The sequence below is a fragment of the Vollenhovia emeryi genome, unplaced genomic scaffold (genome assembly GCF_000949405.1).
Source record: "Vollenhovia emeryi isolate VEMERY1.0 unplaced genomic scaffold, V.emery_V1.0 DF939163.1, whole genome shotgun sequence".
Classification (NCBI taxonomy): domain Eukaryota; kingdom Metazoa; phylum Arthropoda; class Insecta; order Hymenoptera; family Formicidae; genus Vollenhovia; species Vollenhovia emeryi.
The window spans coordinates 173,604-185,023 of NW_011967203.1; the positions used below are offsets into that span (position 1 = coordinate 173,604).

General features: G+C 39.0%; 3 protein-coding genes across 4 annotated transcripts; 2 read left to right on the forward strand and 1 right to left on the reverse strand.

Moving 5' to 3' along the window:
- Positions 1-2,487: 2,487 nt before the first annotated feature.
- LOC105564513 (peptidoglycan-recognition protein SC2-like) lies at positions 2,488-7,495 on the forward strand. Of its 2 annotated transcripts, none has more exons than XM_012016936.1 (3): positions 2,488-2,924; positions 4,914-5,240; positions 5,586-7,495. In XM_012016936.1, exons 1-3 carry the CDS (start codon positions 2,795-2,797, stop codon positions 5,828-5,830), a joined length of 702 nt encoding a protein of 233 aa, XP_011872326.1. In that variant the 5' UTR covers positions 2,488-2,794; the 3' UTR covers positions 5,831-7,495. The 2 variants fall into 2 exon arrangements, with proteins under 2 accessions (XP_011872326.1, XP_011872327.1); XM_012016937.1 differs by lacking the exon at positions 2,488-2,924 and adding an exon at positions 3,929-4,480.
- Positions 7,496-7,751: 256 nt separating this feature from the next.
- LOC105564512 (peptidoglycan-recognition protein SC2-like) lies at positions 7,752-10,157 on the forward strand. The gene is made up of 4 exons (XM_012016935.1): positions 7,752-8,002; positions 9,305-9,468; positions 9,704-9,866; positions 9,954-10,157. The coding sequence occupies exons 1-4, from the start codon at positions 7,780-7,782 to the stop codon at positions 10,136-10,138; spliced, it is 735 nt and encodes a 244-aa protein (XP_011872325.1). The 5' UTR covers positions 7,752-7,779; the 3' UTR covers positions 10,139-10,157.
- Positions 10,158-10,348: 191 nt separating this feature from the next.
- LOC105564511 lies at positions 10,349-11,369 on the reverse strand. The gene is made up of 4 exons (XM_012016933.1): positions 11,241-11,369; positions 10,979-11,121; positions 10,762-10,887; positions 10,349-10,646 (listed from the first exon to the last, which is right to left on the reverse strand). Exons 1-4 carry the CDS (start codon positions 11,287-11,289, stop codon positions 10,518-10,520), a joined length of 447 nt encoding a protein of 148 aa, XP_011872323.1. The 5' UTR covers positions 11,290-11,369; the 3' UTR covers positions 10,349-10,517.
- Positions 11,370-11,420: the final 51 nt, after the last annotated feature.

Here is an 11,420-nt window from a genome sequence, read left to right on the forward strand (position 1 = left end):
CACTTATTATTTAGAGTGTACTATCGTTTTATTCTAGATTTTAGAATTTTTCATTTAAGATTAAAATATTCCTTTCTTTATCAAAAAATTAATAATTCCTTTATAATAAAATGATTGGCGCTACATCGATCCTATTTTACGATACTTTGAAGTGTAATAGCATTGGATCCGGACATTTTTTCCGTGGGTGTCATAAGACCTGCTCGGCTTACACTCTTACGTTACATTAATTACTACTATTTTACCGTTCAAAGTTATAGCTACTACGATGCTTTTCACATAATTACATTTCATGTCGGCGGCAATCGTACGTTTTGCGGTTTTTTTAAATGGTCCTTCAACTTTTACTGCTTCGATAACAACCGCCATTATTCGCGGTCTGCGCCAATAGCTAGCGATTTCATCGCGATTATCTAAGGCAGTGATTTTTCTCCGTTTTTTTTCCTTCACTTTTTTCTTCAGCAATCATGCTGCATCACCCGGCGCCTATTTCCGGTAGAATTATCCGCGTACTCTTTGGCGCGTTCGCGGGTTTCGACGTGAGTTCTGCAGCAATTAAGTCGCGTAGAATCTAACGGCTTTGTTAACGTGTAGTTAATTACATCGTTACAAGAAGCGGAATATCGTTTCTTTAAGAAATATTCCGGTGTGCCGTGAGAGTTACGCCAATGGCAAACGATCGCAGGAAACAATTAGTTGACAGCTATGACAGCGCACTACGATGGGTAAACAAAAGTCATTCGACGCCTCTCGTGAGTAAGGCGTTATCTCGAAATCACACACTTGCGCGAACACAGGTAACAGTGTATGCCCTCGTTATACGCGTTGACGATTATTATTCCAAGTAGGAGCAGAAGAAAAATGCGCACGTCGGCCGACACATATTTTGCCTACTGCAACTCGGTGAAATCGAGTCTGTCACGTCGGCGTTGAACGCAGAGCAACGTTTTTGTCTATTTCAATTATTTTCACATTATTGCGTGTATGTGCACATGCAAGAATATCTCTAATGCATTTACCATTCAAATATACATGCAGCGAGACACATTAATATATACTGGACAGAAGCAATTTAAACGTCTCGTCTCTGCAAATTGCATCGTATTTTCACCAGAAGACAAATATGTTGTTATCTGTCAGATATTATGGCACAGATAGCCAAACGCGTATGAAAAAGGTATGTTATCAATATTATTCGCATGTAGGAATGCTCGGACATTTAAACAAATTACGCGCCTATCGAAGATTCTCGATCGAAGCGATCGTAATGGAAAAATAATTCAAGTCGATTCACTAATAGCGAATTCGATTGTTTGCACTAGTGCGCACTGAGCGCACACTAAAGCTTGTTTATGGTCAATAATTCTTATGTTGAACTTTGTCTTAAGTACATGTTCAAAGAGTATTTAGTCAAAAAATGATCCGTACATACTATATACAGATCATTTTGCTGGTTAAAAAATATTTGAAGAGATATTTAAGTTGCTTAAATATAAGAATCGACTGTATGCAAGCCTTAGTATGCACTCAGAGCGCACTAGTGCAACTTAATTCGCTATAAGTAGAATTTTATATGTTGTGTCTAACTTGTCGCGCGATATTGATTAGTTTACGTAATTTCCAGATACCTACTTATCGGAAATTTACGATCCGGTTCGATAAGGCTGCAAATCACAGTTTGTCGTAACGTAACCACTAACTCGCGAAGAAAAACATAATAAACCACGTTAATAAGAACAATCTGTACAATAAATCAATTAATCGAGAAAGTAAAGTAGTTTCGAGACTTGAAAAATCGCAAACCTGATATTAACCTGCATAAAAGCTCGTATTACAAACCCTGTACTGAAGAATAAAATGTTTTTTTTCTAGACAGTGAGCTTATACCTCACACATTCTCTTCGGTTACTTATATTTGATAAACTTTTGCAGTACTCCGCCTCTAACTTTTTACAATGTGTAAACGCACCAATGTCAATAGTAGAGAAAGGTCTCCTATTATGAGATAGACTCCTTATACAATAAGATAGTATGGTTTCTGCTACATTAATAAGCATCATCTGAGAGTTAATTCTGTATCTTGCAACACAGTGAAAATGCTAAAAGTGAGCGGCTCTGTCTCTTTCTAAGGAGACAGTTAGAAAGAGACACTCACTTTTAGTATTTTCACTACAGTGTAAGATACAGAACTTGCCCACTGTTGGCTCCATCATGTATTTATTGTTTTTGAAATGAAATCTGTTTAGTGGAAAATTTATTGTTAGATCATGTAATCGTTGCGAAAACAAGATTTGCGATTGAAGTTGGATGTTGAAGACTTCCCTCTATATAATTATGTCGATATATAGGCTTTCCCTCATGCCTCTTCTTTGCGTGATAATTTCCACTGTATAATTTCTCGTCGCATGGTTACTCAATCGCCCTGCCAATCTCATCAATCTCAATGGCGTTCGATTTCTTATCGCACAGACAGGCGCAATTCCTCGTCCTTCCGTGTTCCGATCGCAATCGCAGTCTGCGCAAGCATCGTGCGAATTTTCGGACAGCTAGTGAGGCTCGAAGAAGCGTCGCTCTTCCTCGGTGTCGTCACTCTCGACGTTGCGGTCGCCGTGACAGACGGGCCGAAGAGGGGACAGGGTTAAGGGACTACCGAACGAGTTGGTTCTTGACGTGCGGCTCCTCGACGAGGGAATTCCCCTCGGTTAACGTTCGGTTTTTCGTTTAAAAGCGGACGCGCCAACACGATGGCTATCCAGTTTGACTTTCGACACGCGCTGTAACGATATCAATCGCCATGAGATCGTCCTACCTCATCCGATTGTCCGCGTTGTGTGCCCTCGTACTTCTACTCGGTCTCCTCGAGCACGCGGTGCTCGCCGTTCCCATTGACTATGACAACACGAATTTCATCACGAATGCAACCGGTAAGCTACCCGGGAATCGGAGACTTACGGTATAGAAAATATATCGTGTTGTCAGAATTGATTCTTTCTCGTCGAAGAAACTGCGTGACATAGCTGGCAATATTGTGCGAGCTCGCACAATTAGATATTTATAGAAGAAAATTTGTACGATTAAATTGATCAGCAATCGTTACTTATAATTAAATAACAATTTTTTTATAATCAAGTTATTTATTATTAAAAATAAATATGAAGTTATCTAGCAAAGTAACTTTTCCTAATATTATTCTTCGTACACGGAGAGAATTTTCTTTTAAAATTTATTCTGAAAATTATGTGATCGTGGGACAACGTGGCATTTCGAAGAATTTTACGAGTTTTTTTTACTTTCACCGTACATTTCGCTAGTAATTATACTTAATACACATTTTACTAATAAAATGTATGGTAAAGTTTTAAGATACTCGCATAAAGTTCTTCAAAATGCCATGTTGTCCCACGATCACATAATTTGCAGGATAAATTGTAAGAGAAAATTCTCTCCGTGTAGCTCTTATAGTCTTTTTATATCAAGTCTTTAATTGTACTCTCTTGATTTTTATACGCGTAAATCTCTCGAGGTGAAAAAGTGTCTCGTGCTTCTTTCAGTTTATCTAATGATAAAAGCTAGTTGCATTTACATTTTCCACGTGCATTATTTTTTACGCGTGCAAATATAATAAAAAGGTATTGTGAATCCGCGCCAAAATAATTTTTAATTAACTTTTATTCCATCGTCGACGAGCTCGGAGAGATCTGCGATTTCTCGAACTTTGCTATCGTGCGTCACTTGCATGCAACCTAAAGTATTTTAATCGTCGTAATGAACTCCACGTTTAGATATGATAAGAATAATAAATGCGCCGCTCACACAGCGCAACTTTTGCTAAAAGTACCTACAACGGAGCAGTGGCGTTAGTGTCCAGTTTTCCAGTAACGGTGTTGCGACGTTTAATATCAAAGTAAAACGAATCAGTTGTTTAAACATAGTACGCTGACATGATACGGTATCGTGCGACTTGACGAAAATGCACGGATAATCGGCCAAAGTTCGAAAACCTGTTTACAGTGTTTCTATGAGGGAGAACCGCGCGTGACAGTTTCCTCTTTGAAGTCTATTAAGAATTTACGTTCTCTGTAAAATTGCCCTGTCAAATAGTATATCGTGTCGATAAGTTGATTTGCGTGAATGGACGCGCATCGACAGAAAGTAAAATTGTTGAAGGTATAAAGACGTGCGATACAGTAGCGCAACAAATAATTGTGCGCGCCTCGTGATGACAAGCGCGCTTCGATAATTAGTCAGTAGTTTTCCAGAGTTTTCCGCCACACCTGCGGGACGCGCGTCCGAGCCGAAATTATTTTATGTTATGCGGGAATCCGACCGGGTAATCTACCGTACCTCAAGGACGAAATAATTTCTGCACGTTAGAAGTATATTTGCAATTGCGCAACTAATTGCTGAAAGCGTGCTCACTAACCCATTAGTTGACTCCAATTTATACCTGCCAAGCTCTGCGCAACGATGCAGGAAAATCGTAATTTTTTATCATTATTCTTATCAAGGATTTATCAGACATTAAATAACAATAATTACGCACGTTAAAGCTTCCCGTCGATTTTGTAAGACTAAGGGCCAGTTTCGCGAACATCGGTTAACTGTTAACTAGGGTTCAGTCGACTCCCTATCTTTTTCCATCGTATTATTTAAGAAGAGACAGAGGATCAATTAACCTTCGGTTAGCAATTAACCGATGTTTGTGAAACTGGCCCTAAGGGCCAATTTCACAAACGTTGGCGAACTGTTAACGAGAGTTCAGTCAACTTCCTATCTTCTTCTATCTTGTTATCTAAGAAGAGACAGAGAATCAATAAATCTTCGATTAGCTGTTAACCGACGTTTGTGAAACTGGCCCCTAGTCTTCAAAGAATGAAGTTAATTCGAGAATAATGGATTTCTCGGTTCTCCAGAGTGCCCGAGAATCGTCAGCCGAAAGGAATGGAAAGCCAGGAAGCGTCTCGATTTCGAGATAATGCCGGTGACACCGGTACCGTACGTGGTGATCCATCACGGCGGCATACCTAATTATTGTAAAGATCAGGAGACGTGCTCCGCGATCGTTAGATCCTACCAGAACTTGCACCTGGACGATCGGGGCTGGTGGGACATTGGCTATAATTTCCTCATTGGCGAGGACGGTAACGTCTACGAGGGTCGCGGCTGGGATTACACTGGCGCGCACGCACCTGGATACAACACTCAGAGCATCGGCATATGCTTCTTGGGACACTTCAGCGGTAATTAAGACATTACAAGCACGATTGATGTATCGCCGGACCAAATAACATCGAGAAGAGATTAAGAATTTACGGAAAATCGTTGGGAATAATAATCGTCAAGGTTTTCTCGTTGGAAAATAATTCTTGTTTCTGCGCGAGCTTCTTATTATAATTAAGAAGCATTGATCATGGATAAATTACTCGAAAGTTCAAAAGTGTTATCACAAGTCGACTTTACGAGAAAATTCATCTTCTCTATGTAAAGCGACATGCGATGCGCCTTCCTTGAGATATCGTACCGCAAAAAAAAAGAGCTTCTGCGTCAGAGGACTCCTTGTGACGCACGTAAATGTGATTTCGCAGACTTTCTCCCGAACGCGGCTGCTCTGAAGACGTTGAACGAGCTGATAGCCTGTGGGGTTTCACTCGACAAGATAAGGGACGACTACAACGTCATTGGTCATCGACAAACGCGGGACACGGAATGCCCCGGCGAGAGCTTTTACAAATACGTAGTTGCCCTTCCCGGCTGGACCGCAAGTCCGATACCTCACAATCGTTCGACCACGACGACGATGCCGATAGCGCAGGACAACGATACCGTCTAAACTCTAAAGAAACAGCAAATCGAGCGCCATTCCACGATGGCGTTTCTAAATCGTTGTCAAATAGAACGCAATTACAAAGAATCCTAAGTATAGAACGAAGATTTGACGTAACGAGGGATCGTAAGTATTATTTTGTTCCTATTAGAAAGGATACTTACAGTTGTATCTCTTACGCCGACCCTGCTGCGTATTTTTCTTTTATATACATAAAGAGTCTGATAGAATCGCGTGGTTATGTCAGTAGCTTCTAAAAATCCGCTTACGTTAATTAGTAAACAGAGTTTAATTTTGTATTATATGTATATAATAGCTTTCTCTCGGTATGGTAAGTACCAGATATAACCGTTGGTACCTCTGCTTATCATTACAAGCATTCTCGCTGACGCGAACGGCCGTTGAAATAAAAGAAAAACGACTTTCTCCGTCTGGCGAAGGTGATTCCCCCGATGTACAAAGTGACCCCGTATGCTTAAGGCTCCCCGCGCTAACTTATACGTAACAGTAGTCAAGATAGTCGCCGATAAAACTGTCAGGTAAAATGCAAAGTTTACGTACACGCAGCGTTTTAGATAGATCGTTAGAAAGAGTCAAACAAGCTGTGTGTCCCAGGGTACTGTGACATAAATATCTCTCACGCAAGTTCGACAAACGAGATCAATGTCACTCGCGCCTCGGTTCGCGTGCAAGACTCGTACTTTTACAGGGCCATGCTCGTTACGATAAATGCTCACAGGGTCACGGTCTTCGCGTTTAATTAGCGACAATGCTAATCGAAATATCACGGTGCCACGCACGATTGTCTCTGGCATACTTTCGCATTGACTGCGATAAAATGTTATCAGGTACCTACTCTGTTCCACAATGTACAAATTACGATCGCGGATTTCGTGAACATTGCTTGAGTAGCAGGGTATATCGGATTTTTTTGTATATCGAAGATACAAAAAAATCGTAGATACGTCTTTAAAAAAACGGATTTTTCAACAAAACCATTGGTTAAAAATTTGAAAAAATTCTATATACGTATACATTTAAAAAACTGACCTTACTGCAATCTTCAATCTGCATAGACCACGACGGAGTATTTGAACACCTCCCGGTAAAGAACCTGGAAAAAAAAGAAATTTGTTAATCAATCTTGAAGATTAATTATCTCCCGGGATTTCCCATAAAAACATCGTTTTGCCGGACCCGTGGAATCGATAAGATAATCGGTATCGTGCGTAATGTAGCATAATCGCAACTTCATTACCAGCATATACTGTTTTTCGGGCAAAGTTCAGGGAGATCGGACGAGACAAGAATCTGAGTTGTAGGTTTTTGTACGTTGCTGTGGCATTAGTCAGAGCTTCGATCGAAGCGCGAGCAAATCGAAATACTAATTCGTGTTTGTCAATAATTTTGTATCGCACGGTTGAGTCAACTGTGCGACTAGCTCGTTAATATTCCACAAAAAAAGCCTGTTCCTTCTAAGCTGTAGTAATGCGAATGATCAACGACATAGTGTCTCTTGTATTTATCATTAATTCATTTATACACATGAAAAATATGATTGTCGCATTATTTTACATTTATTATTAGCTAATGATAGATGGTTCTGTATATACGTCTGTATATTTGTGTACGATAAAATAAATCAGTATTATAAAAAAATTCTCCCCATAATAAGTTTAAATAATTATGTCAAATGCTTAAGTTTCCATTACCAACTGTTTTGAGATTCATTATTAATAAAAGCATTACCTAATTAATTATCTAATAAATTATTCTAATGATAAAATTCTGAATTACAATACATGTAAATATACACAAGTTGACATTCCAATTAAATAACTCGAGTACTATTCTTAGTGTTAAAATTCCCGTTAGTTTATCCCCCTTTTCTTCATCCGTAATCACGAGATAACAACTCGCAGGGAAATTCGGCTCGGAAACTACGTCAACTGTGCATGTACATACATGGATGCACGTACATATCTGTCATAGGCCATATGGTCAAAGATCATGTCCCGAGAACAACATCTTGGATTAAAAGTGCTTTGGTATATATTGTACGCCAAGTCGCGTGCAGCATCAGTATCGTTTTGCTAGTCAAAATGTACATCGCGACGAGGACAACATTAATCTTCGCGACGGTCTACGTGACACTCATCCTCCAGGAGGCTGCTGCCAGTAATTCATTAAATATGTTATTTATACCGCGAGTTAAGCCGTGAACTTCGCCTCGCGTCTCTGTGGTCATCGATTTTTAAAGGTGCAATTTCATTGACGCTAGAAACCAGCGGCAAATGAGTTCTCTAGTGACTTCTCGACGTAGGGGGGGAAAAGTTGAGACCGTCTCAACTTTTCAGTGTGCCGTGGTGTGACTGGGTGTCGCAAGGACTGCGTTCAGAAACACCACCCGAGTACTCCAGCGTATTATTCTATCCTTGTTGTTCACTGTATGTTAAACAAGGATAAAATGATACACCGGTGCATTCGGGTGACGTTTCTGAACGCAGCCCTAGTCACTATATTTGTCACGTGACTATATTTGACGCTAAATCGTAGCGTCAATGAAAAGGCCGCTTAAGACATTTCTTGCAATTGCGTGAAAAAATGTGTTTCTGTGAAAGAATATTTTGCGTGAGCGTAGAAGTTCTATTCGTAGTTTCAAAGACAGTTAATACAAATTACTTTTATGCTTTACGTAATAGTAATCGCAAATAATTTTGCAACAAAATTATTATAAACGCTATTGATTAATAAATTTTCCACTATAATGGCTCTCCTCGTGTTTCCTTGATCGATCGAAACTCATTATACGACGAGTCATGGAAACTGCTGCTAATGAATGATTAATAATGTAGCGCGACAAGTGTCGCGGCTAAATCTATTTGTATAAAGCAAAATATTTACGACCGGCATAATAAATTATTTTGATTGCGTCTCGCGTCTAGCAATAATTCTTAAGATATCACGTCAACATGTCAATGACATTATTTGCATTTCAAATTATTTCTCTCTCAAGCTAGAATAGCAAATAAAAATAATTTCAACGCCATTTAGGAGTGAGCAATGTTCATACTCATCGCGGTTTGTATAAATAGTTTCTACTATATTTATATTTTTGTGGCAAATAAAAATTAGAGACAGGTATATAATTATCCTAAAATAACATTCACTCGATTCCTTAGTATTCAAGGATTCGTGTTTGAGAAATACAATGCTATCGGCCGAGCGATATAAAGAATTCTGTTCACGTAAATTATAAAGAGGCCACCCATATAAAAAACATGTGGGCTCGTGAATCTCCGCGTTCGTTCTCTAAAAAAAATTGGATGAAATACAGTTCTACGTTCAAAATTCTTTTAAAAAATTAAAATAACAGCTTTTTTGAATTCAATGAAATAAATCAGATTTTAATATTAAACTTGTTGCTATATTTTTATGTAAAGCGCAATCATTTGTTTCTGATTTTAACCGCTTTTTTAGATGACCCAAACATCATTTCTAGATCACAATGGGGCGCTAGAGCACCGAAATCGCAAGCTGGTAATCTAAAATTAAATCCAGCGCCTTACGTGATTATTCATCATTCGACTGGATCCGGTTGCGAATCACAAGCTCTGTGCCAGTTAAAAGTGAGACAATTCCAGGTAACTCATATCAGAAAATAAAATTTTTCTGAACAGCAAATTTTTCAACTGCCGAACCTTTGTACGCAAACATCATGACTCAATCAAGTAATATTTTAAATTATAACAAACGTATTCTCTATTAAATATTAAGAATCGCCTGTTTCTACTTTTGTTCTTTATTTTGTGTTTTAACAAATAATAAATTTAATGATACTTTTGCATAGCGTAACGATTAGTCAAATTTTATTTCAAGAATGATCACATGAATCGAAGAGGATGGGACGATATTGGCTACAATTTTCTAGTCGGTGAAGACGGAAACGTTTACGAGGGTCGCGGGTGGGGCAAGCGAGGCGCTCATTCTGTACCTTTCAATAGGAAGAGCATTGGAATTTGCATTATCGGAGATTACAAAAGTAAGTAACATAAAAACTAACACGGATTTGTCATCAGTATTGTTTATATGTAACATGTATTTCTGTAATGTTTTTTTTTCTCATTAGACCGAACACCAAATGCAGCGGCGGTACAGGCGGTAGCCAACTTAATCGCTCATGGAGTAGCCAACGGCAAAATAAAGAGTGATTACAAGCTTCTTGGGCATCGACAAACCTGGGCAACCGTATGTCCCGGAGACAGTCTTTATACAATGATAAAATCGTGGTCTAATTGGTCGGAAAGTGAATAAACTAAATATATTATTTGTACATGCGTCACGTTTTTTTATCAGTTGCGATCGTAAACCGTGATTACGTAATCAATTATACAAATATTTATGAATCTCATAACAACTCTGTAGATGTAAAAATTTGTGCCGTCGATAATTTTATACGAATATATCAATTTATCGAATTAATTAATACATAGGTATTTGTAAAAATGAACGAAACAGTCTTTGTTTATGTACATTAATCTGATTTAATTTGATTCCACGTATACCAGCACATATCTTATTATTAATTTAATTTAATTCAGAAAATTACATTAATATTAATTTTATTCAGACAGTATTGTCAAACAAACATTATTGGCGGCTAACAATCGAGCACGGAATTTTTATGTGATTATTATACGTGGACGGTGACAAGGCCGTTGAGATAGGTATCGTAAGTATCTTCCTCGGACCTGACACAAATTTCCAATCTCGAGAAATCGATTGCGGCGTCATTGTTCTCGTAATCACTCTGGTCCCGTATCTGAGGTGAAATAAATTATTTAATTAGTTTTACATTATCAATGTGTCACGGAAAATATCACTGCTGAGTCGAACTCTCGTAGATATAGTACAGCAAACGTAACGCGATTACGCACCTGCAGGTGAATTTGTCTCCCGAATTGCTCATTCAACTTTTCAACGCATACTTTCGTTCCATACGGAATGCCAGATCTCAAATTACCGGCAACGGTGACGTAACGAGCGCGGCCATCAAGGTAATCCTAAAATGGATTTGAACATAGCAGAGAGAAGAATGATCCGCGAGTCGTTTTTGCGGTCGGATGCCACACTGCGTCTGTCACGGTTACGAACCTGAAGAGTACTCAGCATTTTTCCTTGGTCGTCGAGGTGATTACGTTTATCGTCCGTCCCGAATACGGGATAATATGCGGAAAGAGACACGTTGTGGAAAGCGTGTCCCGCACATTTCAAGTCCGTCCTGTTCAAGCTCCTGTCTGAGGTCAATTATGCTAAGCGTTAAGTTACTCGAGTGCGAAGTTAAACACTTGAAAAATTCAATCGCTAAAAATAGGATCTCTCAGCTGTATGCTGAATTAGGAGTAAAATCACTTACCAGTAGCGAGGACCGTGGAAAACAGAAAAAGCGCGAAAATCGCGAACATTTTCGTAATCGAGTAAACGTAACTCGTAACGATCTCGCGGTAATAATCGTTCTGATCGCCGAATGACCAGGTCCTCCTTTTAAAGCTAAACCACTTTGACACTGTGGCGATTGGAATTTGCTAACGCTTGC